This window comes from Talpa occidentalis, unplaced genomic scaffold (assembly GCF_014898055.3).
Source record: "Talpa occidentalis isolate TD23 unplaced genomic scaffold, MPIMG_talOcc4v2.1 talOcc4.10, whole genome shotgun sequence".
Classification (NCBI taxonomy): Eukaryota; Metazoa; Chordata; class Mammalia; order Eulipotyphla; family Talpidae; genus Talpa; species Talpa occidentalis.
In genome coordinates this window covers 105,261,424-105,279,059 of record NW_023600993.1, presented here as the reverse complement: position 1 = coordinate 105,279,059, position 17,636 = coordinate 105,261,424, and the positions used below count along the sequence as shown (strand labels likewise).

The following is a 17,636-nucleotide window of genomic DNA, read 5'->3' as shown; positions in this document are numbered from 1 at the left end:
CTGGAGCCGCTTGGTGATGGTGAATGGGGAGCCGCGGGGGCGCCACCAACTCTCTCCCCAAATTTATCTCTTCCCCACTGCCTCAAATGTTTTACTTTCCTCAGATGGTCCCCAAACCCCGCTCCTTCCTTAATATTGAAGCAGCCCCTCGCTCGCGTGCTCTGTGATTAACTTTAGATGGTTCCACTTCCCGGACGATAACCCCGTCCCCTCCAGGGGCCCATGAAGGGGACGCGCGAGCAGGACGCCACGAGAGACCCACAGATCCGAGCAGGCTCCGCATGTGTTTATTCCGCGCTCCCGCCGGCGTCTCCGCAAGAGGCTGCGCCAGCCCCGGCGGCCGAGCTCCACGGAAGGCCATTTGGGTTCGGAACACGAGGGAGAGTGGACATAGCGCCATCTGTGCAGTGCTTCCCTTCCACAGAGCCACGGGGGCACGAGAGAGTCTCACAATAAATACTTGCTTCTTCAGACTGCGCGCAGCCGCCGCCGGCCAGCCCTGGCGCTCCCGCCATCACCGCGCGGTGACCCGTCCGGACGCCGAAGGGCCCGCCGAGAAGGTGGCACCTGCCCGGCGCCGCCACCGCCACTTGCCGCAGCGCCTCACATGTCTCCTCACTGCGGCCCGGCACCCGCCGGGGCCACCTCTCGGTTCTGCAGTAAGAAGAGGCGGCTGTGTCCCCCACCCTTGCACGCTGCACCCCCTTTCCTGACACTCACCGTCATCTCAGCAGGGCGCGAGGGCGCAGCTGGGACGCTGAGAACTGTTGGGCCTTACGATTCCCAGTTGTTGTCAATTATATAGATAAATAGGAATTTACATAATTTACAAAGCGTTTGTGTTTGTGGCTTGTGTTGAAGCCGCTCCCCAAAGATCCGCATTTATTTATGAAAGCAAATATCCGCCCTAACGGCCGTGAGCTTCCTGGGAACGGGCCACGCGGGCCTGCCTGCCCACAGGACTCGGGAGGCGGCCCCGGAGGGCCAGGCGCCAGCGCATGCGCTCCTCTCCCGGCCGCGGGCAGCACGGGGTCTGTTTTCTTGCTTCTCTTTTTTGACATACATTCTTTTGGTGGGGACCGAGCCCAGCTGAACATTCGAGACCCTAGAGACTTCAAACTCAACTCCCGTCCAGCTACGGTCCGGGCCTGCCGGCTCACTGCGGCCTACTCTGCTAGGGCCTGCGTGTGGGCACACTGTGCGCATGCCGCACCTGCTGCCAGTGCACGGAGCTCACGTCTGCAAAGAGGGGGCAGGAGGAGGCGAGCTGCAGCTGGCCAGGACTTCCCCACCCGCCTACCTGCTGGCGTTTCTGAGGGTGACAGCCCCAGGGCAGCCCTGGGAGGTTCTTGACCAGTAGGGACACTGGGGGCATTGGGATTGGGGCATTTTCAGGGGAGAGGTGTCTTGTTCAGTGAAGACCCTTTGGGCGGGTTTTCTCCCCCAGGCAAAACTCATTCCTTGTCCTCAAGGAGGTGACTGTGCATGGAGCTGAGACCTCCCTAGCAGGACACTGCAGGCTGTTCTCGGGGGTGGGGGGGGGGTCCAGAAGGAGGGATCAGAGAGGCGGGGGGAGGGGTCGTGGCCGGCAGGCGTGTGATGGTGGAGGGCTGACGCCTACTTGCTGTGTCTGTCTTTGACTTCAACCTGTTACGGGGGAAATAGGCAAAGGAAAAACCAAGAATGTTATGAACGAGTCACGCTTTACCAGCTGGACAAGATGACCACCCACCCCCAGCTCCAGCCTCTTCCCCACTTTGAATTAAACCTCCTCGCAGGTGCTTCTTCAACAATTTCTGAACCTGCCGCGGCTAGGAAGGTGCGAATGCAATCTCGCCAGCAGACACCGGGCCGCTGGGAGTGCTCGCACCACCCCCGTGTCTGATTATCACAAGCGCAGGGGATGGCAGCTCCGTCCCGAGCCTGTGAATCCGGAATCACTAACTCGAGTCTTGCAAGTGAGCAGGAAGTGGCTTGTAACAAAACTTTCTCTGCAAGTAAAGTTTCTTCCAGGAGTTTTGTCTGAATGGCAAGACCTGGAAGAACAGCCTTTCCAGGGCCTGCGGGGCGCCCGGGAGGCCTGTCTGCTGGTTGCAGAGCTGCAGTGACAGGCGGAGGCGATGGCCTGCCTCTTCTGTGAGGGTCTCCCTGCCTTCCTGAACACGCCCAGCACGTCCCTGCCTCAGGACCTTTGCACCTGCCCTTCCCCTGCCTGAAATCCCCTTCCCTCCCTCATCCTCTGACTCACCCCCTCATTTCCTTCAGGACTTCATGCAACGTCATCTGGCCAGTGAGACCATCCCGTCCCTCCAGCACGTCCCATCACTGGGGGCTGCTCAGCCACCCCCACCACCGTCACCCCGTATCTCAGGGATGTCTGCAGTCTGCTCCCCCACTCCACGCCCCATGGAGGCAGGCCCTTTGCCTGTTCCCTGCTGGGTCCCCAACTTCTAGAACAGTGTGGTTCAGCACAGGCACCCAGAGAATCTTTGCAGAGTGAACGAATGAATAAATGATGTAGCGGATGGATGGTTTTAATCACATCCCATCCTCGATGAGAGTTTGGGTTTGGGGTAGGGAAGAAAGAGAAAAAGAAAGGAAGAGGCAAAGCGGGGACCAGCTGGGCTTGATTCATGCTCTTGGGGCGTCTCTCCTGCCGCTGTTTTTATCGTGGATGCTGGCACGGCCCTCTCTGACGGCGACACGCCATCTGGCCCAGTTCGGAAAGGCCCTGCATGCCGAGCACCGTCTCCCCTTCCCGCCCAGGGATCCAGCCTCCTCCGGGCTGGAGGTAAGTCGCCGCCGTGCTGCAGGCGTGGGGACAAGCCCGCCCGAGTCCTCCCCCAATCAGCGGGGCGAGGAAGCCTGGCCCGGCTGCAGGAAGCCCAGGGTCTCTCATGGAAAATGACAAGCGGGTGTTAAGAAGGAATAAAGCCGTCTGGGTACTTGGGGGCCTGCTGCCATGCAGCGGAACTCACCCCTGTCCGGAGACAACTGCCAAAAAGCAGCAAGGACTTTGGGGGAAGGCCGAGGAGCAGAGGAGCCCGGGGTGGGGGACGCAGGCCTGCAGGGGTGGGGCGGCCGCGGGGGCTAGCCCCTGGGCCCAGTGAAATCAGGGCTGCCTGCTGCTGCCCCGGAGCACAGGGGACACTGGGGGTCTACCCCCAGCCGCGGGAACTGCCTGACCTCTGTGGGCTCTGTTTCCAGGGCCCGCTGTGCAGTGGCCTTCCCCCACCCCCCACCCGTACACCCTGCCCCTGCAGGGGCGACGCCTCAGCAGACCAGCCTCACCCCTTGGACACAGGTCTCCGCAGACGCGGGCAGCCGGCTCCGCCTCTTCCTCGTGGGGCTGTTCTGCCATCTCTGCGTTCCTGTGGCAAGAGAGATGGCTTTGAAGAATCAACCTGCATTTCCGTGGGGCTGGCTGGCCTCCTCTTCCCCACAGGGGCGCAGCGGTGCACCCCAGGCCTGGCTGCAAGGGGGTGGGTTCAGACTACAGCAGCCTCAGCTCATAGCCCATCCCCGGGCCCTGGCTCCAGGCACACGTGTGAGGGCGGCCCTGGAGTGTGGCTTCTGGGGCAGGGCCGTTGCCAGCCCGGCCACCGGCTGGATGTCTGCGTGGCGGGCTGCCTGGTGGGGCTAGGGGCCACGGCCCGTGGGCGGGGGGTGGTGATTGCAGGGCCCTGTCGCAGGGAGGCTGCTTGACACACTGCCCGGTCCTCGCAGCTCCCGTCCACAGAGCCCCAGCTCCTCTGATGCTTGGGCCACTTCCTTGGGGTATCCGGGCCACATGCTGAGACAGCGAGGAAGGCAGGTGAGGGGCTCCTGCGGGGCCCATAGGTGTGTCGCTGCAGCCTCCAGGGGCCAGAAGGGAAGGTGACGCTGTGGCGACCAGAAGGTCCCATTTGCTGTTTTTGATGAAACTAAAAATATGCATCTGGCGGGTGGGGAAGGGGCGGGGGAAGTCTTCAATTTTCACATGTTGGCAGCCTATTCAGATTCTGGCAAGTGCTGTGCAGTCCAGATGAGATCTGTCTGGAGAGCAGGCCCAGCCGTGGCTCCGCTGTGGCTGTTCCAGGACCCGCCCGCCTGCCCTCCGGGCCGGGGCCACCTCTCTCCTGCATGCAACCCCCTTTTTGGGCCTGCACGGCCACAGCAGGCAGGACACCCCTGCAGCCACCCTCTGGGGTCCAGCCTCTCCGGGGCAGGCAGCATCTAGAAGGAGCACAGCAAGGAGTCGTACCTGCCGATGGCCAGGGCTCGGGCGCAGAAGTGACCACAGGCCCTGTCCCCGCCGTCCACACAGGTGCAGCGCCGGGCCCACTTGGAGGGCTGAGAGCTCTGGGGAGGCCGCCCCACAGACCTCCGGCCCCGGAAGCTTCCCCTGTAGTTCGACAGTCCATACGGGACGGTCCGTCTGCAGAGGACACAGAGGCCACGGTCACTCCCAGCTGGGCGCCAGGCCCGCCCCTGTGGACATGGGTGATGTGGGTGCAGGAACGTGGGGAGCTGGGACCCACTCGCTCCCTGAGGGCTCCGGTCCCAGCAAACTTTCACAGTGGCTCCTTCACCCTGAGTATCCCCCACCCCAAGAAAGTACGCAAGGGGGGCCCTCGGGGGCCAGCGACAAAGCTCTGCGTTCTCCCAGCAGCCAGCCCGCTGCGGTGGGAGCCTCGCAGCGATTGCCCCTTCCTCGCCCAAGGGCCCCAGCAGGAGGTCCCCACCCCCACCCAGGCAGGCGCACCCCCATCTGCGGCTGCCACCACCCCGGGCCCGCCTCCAGGAGTGTCCCTTTCTAGAACTCAGGCCCCTGGCACCCGCGCCCCGGCAGGCCTGCAGGCTGGTCCCAGTGTGTGCCCATGGGCCGCGCCTGGGCCTGAGGGCGCCTGGAGCCGTTTCCTCGAAGATCCCAGATCGGGGAGAACACGCTGTGCCCGGGGCCAGCCCGGCCTCCTTACGTCTTATTCTGAGGGAAAAGTCTGCAGCTGTTCACCCTCTCATTTGGGTCGGAGCCGAGAGGCGCGATGGTGTCGTCCGGGCAATAAACGTCTAAATCTGCTTCTTGCGCTTGTGGGCGCCCACCAGGCTCCCCCGGGAGGGAGGGGCTGCCAGGAAGCGCCACGGGGAGAGGCAGAAAGCCTGTGCCGATTCCTTAGCCGCTGAACAAGATTTGGAGACAAATTACTAATAACTAGAGGAGACTGATGCGGCGGAAAGTTACTTTTCCAATGAGTTTTGGTTTTCCTGCCAGCGCCCAAGATTAATCACCTGGTTCCCGCCAGCCCCGAGGAGCACCACCAGCCACGGCCTCAGAGGGGCTCTGACAGCCTCGCTGCGATTTCAAAATAAAATCAAATTGAATTTACTTTAATTTGAAACACACGCCACGGAGCCTTTTCGGGGGTGGTGAGGACCAAGCGGGGGGTGCCCTGGTGTGACCTGATGCTTGGAACAAACGCTGGCCCTGCTGGTTGGATACAGCCAAGGAATGTCAGCCCTCCTCCGGCCCTCCCTCCCCCACGGGGTCCAGGCAGGTGCCCCCAGACCCAGGCGGCCGGGAGCAGCCTGTGCTCTCCAAATGGAGAAATCAGTCAGGCCGCGTCCTATTTGGAGCTGAACTTTGCTGAAACCCCATCTTTTCCCCAGGACTAAGGAATAGGGTGGAGGTGGGGGCAGCGAAACAATATGTCCCTTGTGAGGACGCGGGGTTTGGCTACAGGGATATTCTCCCGGTCACAGGCCCACATTAAATCCCTAAGTGCTGACATTAAACCCGCCCGTTTCTCAGGAAAATCACACACGGGGAGTAACGACACGCCCATGTTCCCGTCACCGGCAAGGCCTGTAACTTTGAAATCGCCTTCAGCTGGTTGTGCGTTTGCTCCCGCGAGCCCCGCAACGCCAGAGAAAGTCCTCCGAGCGTCCAGGGCGGGTGACGGGGCAACACAGCCCCTCCCCTCGCGCCCTCCACCCGGAGAAGCGCTGCCTGGGCCCGTGCAGGGTCAGACGGCACCACGGAGCCGTAGGAAGCGGCTGAGGAGCCGAAGCCACGGAAGCTCCACCGCCTCCGGGCCACGGAGCACACGTGGGGGGGAGCATGACAGGCGCCGCGAGGAGACAGGCCCCTCCGGGACCAGAGGCAGGACCCTCCCGCGCCCGAGCCCACGCTGGCCGTGTGGCTGGGCCCGCCAAGAGCCCCGTCTCCAGCCTCGCGCTCCCTCCTGTGTGAAGTCTGGGGGAGACGGTCTCCCCTTATCCACTGCACACCGGCGACTCCCACCAGGCCACCGGCCATCTCTCTCCAGGACGAGCACAGCAAGCAAGGCCAGAGGAGACCCGGGCGGGCGTTTTCCCGGTGACCGCACCCTGTTCCGTCCACTCTGCGGCGGCCCCGGAGCCCCTCCTGCCCGGTGCCCGCCCTCCCGGGCCTTCCCCCTCCCACCGGTGTCCCTCCACACGCCCCTCGTGTCGAGTTGCCTGGCCTGGGACCGCTAGCTGGCTCCCGAGCCGCTTCCTGGGGCCTGGAGCAGCAAGCGCTCTTAGTGGCAGGAAGACTCGCGTCTCTCCAGCTGCGGCGACCCTGGAAACTTTCTTCATTGCAACAGAACACAAAGTGCGCTCAGCATCAGGACAGACCCACAAAGGAAGCCCCTGAAGTCTGCTCTTCCCAGGGTGCCCGCTGCCGTGTTTGGCTTGGACGGCGCCTCGGGCAGGTGGGACCTCACACACACCCCCTCCCCTCGGGGCGCGGAGCCCAGCCCCAGGGGCGGAGGGACACTCGGAACCCTGCCCCCCTGGAACTCCCTCCTTGGCCCTGAGCTTCTGCTACGGGCCCAGCCGCGCCAGACAGCAGAGGGGCCCTGCGCCTTCAGGAAAGACAACAGGCCAGGATGTGGGCGCCCCGGCGCCCACGGTGCACAAAACACACTCTCTGGCTGGGGAAGACACGCCGCCTCGCGCCCGCCAGCAGCGCCGTGGGGGCGACCGGTGTCCACCGCGGAAACCCCGCTGTCCTGAGGCAGGGCCCCAGGAGGCTCACCCGCCCTCCAGGATGGAAAGTTCTCCTCCCAACACCTGAAAACACCCAGTGATGCCAGAGTATTCGGAACCACGAAGAGCGGGCGCGTGCAGAGGGCTGGTGGGAGACCACAGGGGAAACACACGCACCGCCCTGTGCATTTGGGAATTTGGCCAGAATCAGACATTTCTGAAGAGACTGGTGAGCACGACCCTCCCCATCAGGCCCGAGGAGCCTGGGTGTGGCGTCCCCCTGGTCCTGGGGGTCCGCTGACGGCTGGACTTTGTCCAGTGGGGTCGCCGGTCACCTCCACCTCGTTCACCTCTGGTCCTGGGCGGCCGACGCAGTGTGTGGCACAGAGCGGACGCCAGGGACACGGACACGGCGTTCCTCCTGGCGGTGGGGGCGGGGTTGGGTCAGCCACCACCTCCAGGCCACCCCCGTCTCCCAAAGGGACAGAATTCCTGCCTCTTTTAATGGATTTCTGCTGTTGTCACCCTGTGGCTAGAGAGAGACCGTCCCTCCATTTCCTGAATGGAAGACCAGGGTTGCCCTGAGGCCAAACCGGGCGGCTCAGGGAGGACCCCGCGGAGGTGGAGGAGAGGCCCCCTGCTCCTGCAGGCCCCTGGGTCCCGGCCCAAACAGAAGCCAGCTCGCGCCTGTCGACATCCTCTTGGGCCCCGGAGAGGAAGGGCTGCCTGGCGCTCTGGAAAGAGCCATCCAACGCCAGACTCCTACACCTGGCCACCCCCACGGCCTCCAGACAGCACTGACTGGAGAAGTCCCCAGATCTTCTTCCCAGCAGCAACACCCCAGTTACATGAGGGGCCCCATCCCAGCCAAGCCCAGGGTGCCCCAGGATCTCACCAACTGTTTTTACAAAGCTTTGGCCTAAACCACTTACATCCATCCACCCGAGGGCACAGACTGGCTCTTCCCACCAGCCCTGGCCAGGACGGGCCACCCCCCCAGCCCCGCACACAGGCTGAGGCTGCTTGTAGGAAGCCCAGGGTCAAGGGCGACGAGGACACTGGAGGATGCTTCTGCTTCTGTTGTGTGGGGTGGGATTTTCAAGAGGCATGACTCAAAAAAAAAGTTAGAGAAACAAGTACCCCCATGCAGGGAGTGAAGCCCCCGCAGGACCCTGCAGCTGGCGGCCCCTCCATCCGGGCCCTGCCCCACAGGCGCAGGCTAGAGTCCCCCACGACCCCGGTAATTCCAGGTCGAATGCAGGCACGAGAAGTCCACGTCCGGCTGGCAAGGCCTTATTATAACTTTATGCAAAGCTGCAGACAGACGTGTCTGACACAGCTCCCGCGGGGAGACGGAAGGGCCACGGAAGGGGCAGGTGTTCTTTCTTAAGGCTGGGGGTTTTCGTAGAGGGATTTAAAAGGGGAAAACACAGACCCCACCACACAGCCCTTTAAATCATCTGCCAAAAGCAAGAGACGACGGGCTGGCTGGCTTTCAGATTGCACGTCCAGACGGGGAAACCCAGGTGTAAAGAACTCGCTGTCACGCTGCAAGAAAGCTGTCCTGGCCGTCCTGCCCGCCGGCTGTCTGCACCCTGGGTGTGCTCCTGGTGCTGGCATCAGGCTGAGGCCAGGGGCCCCGCCAGCACCGAGCGGAGCCTGCCCTTCTTAGAACGCTGACCTTGTCGGTCATGACTTTTGGCACCAATTTTGATTTAAAAAATTGCACTCCCTTGAATGTCCCTTTACGGCTCACTTTTCAGCACCCCCCTTCAAGGCGCTGTGCCTTCTCCTCGTCTCGGCCCTGCACGGAGAACAGCTTCACGAAGATCCAGAAAGTCACCAGCCCCTCTGCCTTCTCACTGGCAAAGGGGCGCCGAGCTCCCCGGGCAGTGGCAACACCATCCACGCAGGGGCAGGAAGCACCCCCATGGCAAGGTCATGGCGACCTCATGCCTCCCTGTCCCGTAAACTGAACCTGTTTCTGTTTTGCCTACCGCTGACTGGGCGCGGGGCTGGCCGGCTGCCGGCCGAGCCGCTGCTGGTGAAGGCCTCTGCTGGGTCGCCCTGGGAAGGCCAGGAAAGAGGAGCCTAAGGCTCTGGCCTGTGTCCGTGGCCAAATCCCCCGAAAGCTCTTGGCTCTCCTGAGACTCGGTCTGGGCCAGGGCTGCCCCCTCCTGTCGCCTGTCCCGGGACGTCGTGAGGAGAAGCATCCCAAACTCAGCCTGGACAGGAGGCTCGCACTGAGCACAGCCGGCGCCGAAATTTCTAAGTAAAATCGATTCTGTCCCCGATGGGGAAACGTGTGGAGGCCAATTTTCAGGTGCGCTCCGTTTCCCCGAAGCATGAGCAAAGGCGAGCTGGGCGCTCCCTCAAGCTCACAGCCCATGTGCTCCCTCTGCGCCCAGGCCCCCGGCGGGGACCCAGGGGGCTCCGGGAGGTGGGAGGGGCCCTCGGACCCTGAGACCGGAGGACCTGGCCAGCTGGAGCCAGAGAACTGGGCCGTGGGGCCTCCTCGGGGAAGCTCTGTTTGCTACCCAGCTTCCTTTGTTTTAAATTCTTGTAGGAATAAACCACAGCACAGATGTCAGAGCCTTTCATCTGCCTTCAGATTTAAGGCCAAGTTTCTAGCTGCCATGTCCCTTTCATCTAGCAGAGTCCAAATTCTCCCTCTGGGGTCATGCAGGGTCCTGACCTCTTTGTACCAAGTTTTCGTGCTGCACACCCAGCGGCCTCCCGGCCCGGCACAATCTCTCTCTCATCCAGTCGGAAGCCGGCTCCTGGGCATCTGCCCCCACCCCTGAATTCTGGGGCCCGGGGAGGGAGGCACTCCTAGCAAGGCCGCCCTGTGTGGGCAGACCTTCCCATCAAGCTGGACCTCCGCCGGAGGCCGTCTGGCTGAGACACCACAGGGGAGTGTTTCTAAGGGCTGTGCTACTCGAACTCAAAGCTGGGATGGAAACATGTATTAGGTGTCGGAGGAGGAGAGAGAAATGGTGACATGGGAGGAAAAAGTCTCAAGTAGCTCACACCACGACCAGGAGCCCTGAGCTCAAGGGCATGTCTGTCTGGCCAGCGCCGTTTCTCTCACACCATTTTCCTGAGCTGACACCCAGGGAGCCACACCCCGGGCACTCGCCCCTGGGTCTCGCGGCCCCCCGGGCCCTCAGTCCACAACTCACAAGGCCTTTTAGATGTTCTCTGCTGGACCCGCCCGAGAGGACACAACAACCCACCAGACCCGGCCACGATTCCAGCACCAACGAGGTCCTGATGGTCGGGAAACGCCGGCCCGGTGGCGGCTCCCCTCTCCCTGTCACACAGGGCACATGGGCTGGCGCCTCGGAGAACACCGTGGCCCCCACAAACTCTGGAGCCATTCCCAGGCCCAGCCACAAGCAGCTGGGAACCAGCGAGGAGAGGCCAAGGCGGGTGAGGCTCCCGCAGCCCACAGCGACCTTTGGCCATGGCATCCTTATCAGCAGCAGGGGCAGCGGGCACACCTTGCCCGGGTATGTACACCTTCTGGCGCCAACGCTAGCAGACCAAGCTCCACGGCTGCGGAAGGACTGGGGTCCCCAGCGAGGTGCGGGCTGGCTAGGGGAGCCTGGGCAGGCCTGTGGGGGTTGTCCCGGGAGCTCGGCAGCGCTTGGGAAGGACTTTCTCCTGGCTGGGTCCTCTAGCCACAGTGCGGGCGCAGCAGGCACGGCCGGCCCCGGGAGCGCCCTCAGGCCCAGCGTGGGGGCGCCATCCTCGCAGCCATCCACATGGCCACGGCAGGACGTGAGTGTGGCCCTCGCACAGCTCACGTGGCCCTCGCACAGCTCACGTGGCCCTCGCACAGCTCGACTTCTGGAGTCAGGGCCAGCACTGCCGTGGCCGTCACGACGCCCGGTCTCCCCTGCTCCGACGCGGCTGGCCGGGCCAGGTGGGGCTGGCACGTCGGGGTCTCTGCGACAACCAGTGGAGCTGTCCCACCCGTACCCCGGCGCTGCGGGTCCGTCCCCTCCACGCGCTACAGCCCGAGGCGTCTCCTCTTGGAACATCCGGTCTTGAGCAGCACGGAGGGGCCGAGAGGGAGCTGCCGGGACACGCTCGCAGACACCCCGAACACTGCTGGTTGTCTTTATTTCTCCGGGGAGGAAGAGACCCCCGAACGAACGGTTGTTCCTGCCGGGCTGGGTGGCCGTGGCCCCTTTGGTGCTGCCTGGGGCACCCCTTGGTGCCCTGAAGCCACCCTCCCGTGGGGGCGCAGGAGGGCCGGCCCAGCAGCCCCAACCACACGGCAAGTCAGACTGGACACGCGGGCCCGAGGCCGCCCCACGAGGCGGGACGGCACTTCAGATGCCCAGCAGGTGTGACCGCCGCCTCCTGCCTCGCCCTGCCTGTGAATACATCCCAGGCCCGTGGCTCAGATTTGGAAAACACGCCCAGCGCCCCTCGCCTGTCCTGGGAGGCCAGCAGGCGGCAGACCCACGGCACCCACTGCCTACACCCCGCTTTGTCCCCTCAGTGGCCGCCTCGCTGCTGTCCCCTGCACCCCTGTCCACCTGGTGCACGCCCCCCCGGGGCACAGTTAGAGCGACGACAGCGCCGTGAATTCCATGGAGCACCTGCCAGCAGGAACCCAGGCGCTCGGTCACCCGCGAGGCGCGAGGGCAGAGAAGCAGCGCAGGCGGGGCGGGAAGGGGCACAGCTAACGGCGCAAGAGGAGCGTCAAGGAGGTGGGCCGCGTCTACGCCCGGGACGGCCCTGACAGGAGACCGGGGGCCCTGGAGAGGAAGGAATTCTGTCTCCGGAGCCTTCGGAGTCACGGCCGCTGTGTGTGCGCGTTTCCACAGACACTTGTTACACACACATGCACATGCACATGCACATGGCCCACCTGTCCTCTCTCTGACACGGCCCAGCCACGCCCAGACACTGCTGTGTTTTCAGTATATTCTGGATGTTTCGGTCAATGACAGACCCATGGGGCTGGGGGCACAGCTCCGACACCCCATAGCCGGGTGTGATCCCTCTGTGACGTCCACGCCACGAGGGAGCCAGCCAGAGGCCGGAGCACAGACCCAGGAGCACGGTCCCGGGAGCACCAGCTACTCTTTGGGCCACGAGCTTCCTGGGGGACATGATGGAAGTGCTGGGGCCTGTCCCTGGACAAGCCCCCACCCCCGAGGCCTGCGGGACCGTGTCCCTCGAGGAGAGTTGGGAAGCCTGGGGCGGGCAGCCCTGCTTGTGGGACAGCCCGGCAGGCCGGATCCCAGGGCGAGACGGGGCAGACTACGGGGACAGGAGCAGCCACGGGGCAGCCCGCGGGATGGGGCGTCTCCTTGCGCTTTGCGGGCTGTGAGAGGCCCACAGCACAGGTCTGGGAGACCCAGGGCGCAGGGGAGGGCGGGAGAACCAGAGCCTCAGGTCTCAGACTCAGAGGAGACTTCGGGGGTCACCGGTTTCTGGAGCTTCCACTAGACGTTAGCTGACCCCACGGCAATGCAGAGGAGCTGGTACCCCGTCCCTCCTGCAGATCCTGGAACACCCGCGCCATAAACGCCATCCTCGGGGGGACACTGGGGCCATAGCCTGCGACTACAGGGGCAGAGAGGCCACCAGAGCTGAAGATCACCCCAAGCTCAAGACCTGATCTAGGCATGAGGTTCTGGAATCCTCCACAGGGGCCCAGAGAGGTGTGGAGAGACCGGGACGTCACTCAGGGAGAGGCCGGCCTCCCCGCTGGAGAGGTGACGCTAAGGCGGGGGTGTGCCGGGAGGCAGGGGGCCCTGAAGGGCCCCCCTTCCGCTCTATTATCCTCCCGTTGGTCAATTCTGTCACCTTTCGATTCCGCCGCTTCCCCAAGGCCTGTGTCCCTGTTCCCAGAGCCCACCTTGCCGGGCTGGACTGCATCCTGTCCAAGACATTCTGAAGACGGCAAGAGGCCTGTCTGCGTGGCGGCGGCGGGCACGGTCCGGGAGGAGAGGGTGGGGAGGGAGGAGCAGGGGGCGAGACAGACCGTCGGGAAAGTCTTGCAAAAACCGCTGCTCTTGACTCACTTCAGAACTCCCAAGTCGGGCCATGGTCACACCGCTCCCCAGGAGCTCTGGGGACGCCCAAACCCTGCATGGACCCTCCCCCTGCTGTTCCCGGGACTCTGGGTCGGAGACCAGGGAAGCGGTAAATCAAACTCCGAGGCGCAGCTGCCGGGCCCACTGTCCTGGAGAGAGCCAGAGACGGGGCTCTCCGGCCGCGCAGGGCCCCTCGAGATTGCGGGGCAGGACGGGGCTCACCCCGGGCGTCTGTTTAGCCCCTAGAGAAGTTTGAGCAACCGCCTGCCCCAGCCAGAGCTCGGGCTCGGCAACAGGCAAGAGCAGAGGTAGAGACACCCCCCACCCCGTGCTCCCCGGCCCCCCAGCCGGGCTTCCTCCCTCCTCTTCTGGAGCCACAGCGGGGTTCTAGCCAAGGGGACCTCTGTCTCGCTGCCCCTGCCTGGCTGGGCTCTGGGGCACTGTCCCCTGACCCCGGCGCCACAGGGTGGGCACCAGAAAGGACCCGTCAGGTGACCCCTCGCCACGCAGGAGCAGGTGGCATCGGGCAGCTGGACAGAGCTGCCCCCCATGTCCCCGCTACCCTCCCTTTAAAGGGCCCGGCGGCTCTCCAGCCCAGCACCGTCTCCTCACCAGGCTTGAAAGACACCGGACCCGGAGGCTGACCCCCACCACACATCGTCCTCAAGGTGGCCGTGAACCAGGGTGTGGGCGACCCCATCACCGCTGCACCCAGAGTGCTCAACCAGAGGCCTCAGGGCTAAAGGACACCGTGAGGGACAGACCTGGGGATGGCCGAGGGGCTCCAACACGGCCCTGACCGGCCTTCCAGACCCGTTCCCACTCTGGGGGACGCAGGCAGGAGCCCCAGGGAGCCCTAGAACCTAAGGACAGCAGACCTCGGGCCCCGCCCCCACCAGCAGGTCAGGAAAGGGAGCCCGAGGGCAGCAGCCTGGGCCAGGCATCTGGTGCGGTGACTTCTCTGCCAGGGGGCTCCGACGCTGAGCAAGGCAGGGGGTGCTGTATGCCCCCCCCAGAGCGCCACAGCCCTGGCCTCAGGCAAGGGCTGACCTCGGGCAAGGCAGACCCCAGGGCCCCTACGGGCAGTGTCCACCTGTAGTCGGGTGCCCCGCGGGCTGAACAGGACGTGGCAGTGGGTGGCAGTGGGTGGCACCCAGGGGTGCTCTGCCCCAAGAGGAAGGGGACCTGGGGCCTGTGGCATTTCCCTTGACCAGGCAGACGCCCCCAGGCCTGCCCAGCCCACCCTGCGCTCCTTGGGGAACAGCCTGCTTTCAAGGAATTTGAAACTCCTCGGAATCTGGCGGGTCAGGTGGGGGCAAGAGATGACTTTCGGGGCTCCCACCCGCTCAGAGGGAGTCTCGGGTAACTAATCCCTCTGGCGGCTCAGTTCACTTGGAGGGGGGCTCCCTCTCCCACGGATCAGGGCTCTGGGGTTGGGTTTCTCCTGGGCCAGGCCCTCCAAGGCGTGGGGGCCACACCCCCTGTCTTGCAGACCAGACCTGGGTGGGCAGGAGACCCCAGCGAGAGAGCAGGTTGTGCCAGGGCAGGCTCCAGGCTGGCGGGACCAGGACCTCCCAGAATGCGAGCATGTGGGCCCGCCGGGAGCCCGGTGCCCGCCCTGCTCTCAGGCCCGCGCCCGGCCCCACGACTCACTCAGGCGTGTTGATCCAGATGATGTCCAGGTGGCAGTAGTAGACGCACTCCTTGTCCTTGTAGGTGAAACACGTGCAGCGCCTGGCCCGGTGGTGCCCAGGGTCCCCCCCGGCCGCCTGCTCCCCAGACCGGCCGGGTCCCTGCTCCCGGCCAGAGCTCCTGGGACTCGCAGTCACGGTGTCCTTGGCGTCCCCCTTGGATGCGGCCGCATGGGGGACGCCGGCTGCGCCGCTTCTGCCCGCGTCCCCAGGTTGGGGGTGAGGCTCCAGTCCTGGAGGTGGCAGATTGAGGGGCTCCTGAGGGCCAGGACACTCCCGGAGCCCAAGCTCCTGAGGGAGGGGCCCCGAATGCTCTGCCAAGTTTGCGAGCTAGCTGCGCTTTCTGTAAAGTCTGCTGAAAAGCGTGCAAGGCTCTGAGCACAGGCTCTGAAGAGTGTGCAGGGAGTGCATTCTTGCTGAAAAGCATGCAAATTGTTTTCACTTTCTGCAAAGTCTGCAAGCTCTTTGCATCGCGCTGAAAACTTGCACGCACTCTGGACACCCTGCAAACCGTGCAAGCAGTTTACCGTTTCTGAAAATGATTTGCAAACTTTTTGAAAAGTTCACAACTTCAGGAAAAATGAGCCAAGTTGCTCCCGGGCTGCAGCCTACCCAGCCCACCGCGCAGCCCTCCCCGGCCGGGGCCGGGGGCCCAGGCCGCTCCCCTCAGCGCACCTTCCTCGCGCCCCGTCCCGCCGCCCTTTGTGCAGCCGCGCGCCCCGCCCGCCTACCTGCGGCGGAGGCCACGGTGAGTCCCAGCAGGAGCCACAGCCCCAGCTCCATGAACCCCGGTCAGGCGCGGGGCCGGGCCCGGAGGAGGGAAGCCTGTGGCCGCCAAGAGCGCCGGGCCGGGCACTGGCCGCGCCTCCCGCTGCCGCGTCGCCGCGCCGGCTCCGGCCCGTCCGGCCAGAAGTTGCTGCAGAGTCACTCACTTCGCAGCGCGCTGCCCATCCCTGCGCGCGCTGCTGGGCTCCGGCTTTTCTGGCTCCCGCGCCACCCCCTCGCCTCCCCGCCCCCCGAGGGGCTGGAGCTGCGCGCCCGGGCCTTTGAACCCGGGGCGCGCGGGGGTCGCTTCCCAGGCGCGGGGGGTGGGGGCGCAGCCCAAACGCAGCGGCCCCGCGGGGGGCGGGGGGAGCAGCCAGGCGGGTGCCGGGTGCGGTGGGCGCGGTGGGCGCGGTGGGCGGGGGCAGGGACAGCGCTGAAGGCCGGGCGCGAGCACAATACACATATGCACACGCGCACACACGTGCGCTCTCGCAGGCACACCCCACCCCCGCCCTTTTGCTGCCCCAGGACTGCAGCCCCCAGGACTGCAGCCCCCAGCCCGAGCGCAGGAGAGGTGCGCTCCACGGCACAAAGGCTGTTCTCCTCCACGCGCGTGTGAGGGACAGAATCCTTCTCAGGGCCCGGGGTGACAGCTCAGCCTGGCACAGGACAGCCTGCCAAGGCCCGGGTGCACTTTACACTCGTGACTCATGGCACTGGGCCTCCCCCACCTGCCGCCGAGCTCACCCCCAGCGGGGCGGGCGCTGGTCTGGGAGCAAAGTCTACAAAGAACAGGAGTGAGGATCCGGGGCGCCCCCACTTCACAGGCCCCCACAGAGCGGGTGGCTGCATGAGGCGGTCCCTACCCCAGGCGAGACACCCCCCCTCTATTGCTTTTTAATCATCTTTCAAGTTCAAGACGTGGGAGGCGCTCGGCCCCGACACCGGTCTCCTCAGCGGTGAGCGGAGCAGAAGGGAGGGAGCCACTGACAGCGAAGTCACACGCGCGGCCGCGGTGCCGCAGGTCACTGTCCTCGCTGCCCCAGGCCACGGCGGCCATGCTGTGAGGAAGCCCAAGGCCCAGGGGCGAGGCCTCGGATCCAGCGCCCGCCACCCGCGGGTGAAGGGGCCTTCGGACCCCCACCTGCAAGCCTCCAGCTGACAGCTGGCCGCCCGCCGCGCCCGCCCCTGCCCACAGGGGTGCTTCTGCACCACTGCTTTCTGGGTACTGGATTCCCGAGCTGCAGTCGCCGGGACTGTGCTCAACCCCAGAGCTGAGGCGATGCCCCCTCCCGCCTGCCCAGCCCTTGGGTCTGAGTCCACAGAGTGGGGCAGGAGGAGGCTCCTCCTTGAGGGTCACCTGCCCCCCAGCAGGCACGGGCTCTGGAGGGAGTCTCCGCGTCCCCTTCCGTGCGCGGCAGGAGACACCCAGGACGGGCGCCATCTTTTGTTCCTCCAAGGCTTGAATTCCTCCTCACTCCATTATCTCTTTTTTGGGAATGAACAAATCCATCACCTGCAAAGGGAAATTCATGCACTGGGGGGAACGGCTAGAGGGAAAAATAAATAGTAGTCAGCTAGAAAGAGAAGGCTGCGCACACACGCACACAAGCACGCGCACGCACGTGCACACCCGGACCCGCTCTCCCGGGTCAGCGCCCACAGCCTGCACGACACCAGCACGGGCCAGCCTGGGACTCTGTGACGGGGTCGCCAGGGCCTTCTAGCCTGGGGCGGAGAAGGAACTTGGGCGCAGAGCACAGGGCAGGTGAGGCCAGGAGAGTGAGGAGAGCGTGGTCGGAGGAGGCAGAGCTTGCTCCAGTCCCTGCAGCACCCTGAGCCCCCAGCCTTGAGCACACACTCAGGGGGCACCTTCCCGCTCCTGCTCCTCTGGCTGTGCGGACACCTCGGTTGGGTGTGAACCCCACGCTCTCCAGTGCTTTTCCTTTTGAGCTAAGGGCGAGCAGGCCTCGGGTTTGGAGCCTTGGGCCAGCCACACTGCTCACTGGGACTTCTCTCCCCTATTTATTGTGGTAAAATACGCATAACATCAAATTTATCATCGTGGCCATTTTGAAGTGGACAGTCCAGTGGCGCTACTTGCGGTCACATCGTTGTGCAACCACCACCA

General features: G+C 64.6%; 1 protein-coding gene across 1 annotated transcript; it reads right to left on the bottom strand.

Annotated features, from left to right (window-relative positions):
* Nucleotides 1-557: 557 nt before the first annotated feature.
* On the bottom strand, nucleotides 558-15,575 carry EDN3 (endothelin 3). Its single transcript, XM_037500986.1, has 5 exons — nucleotides 15,472-15,575; nucleotides 14,703-14,973; nucleotides 4,244-4,417; nucleotides 3,292-3,371; nucleotides 558-1,647 (listed from the first exon to the last, which is right to left on the bottom strand). Exons 1-5 carry the CDS (start codon nucleotides 15,521-15,523, stop codon nucleotides 1,643-1,645), a joined length of 582 nt encoding a protein of 193 aa, XP_037356883.1. The 5' UTR covers nucleotides 15,524-15,575; the 3' UTR covers nucleotides 558-1,642.
* Nucleotides 15,576-17,636: the final 2,061 nt, after the last annotated feature.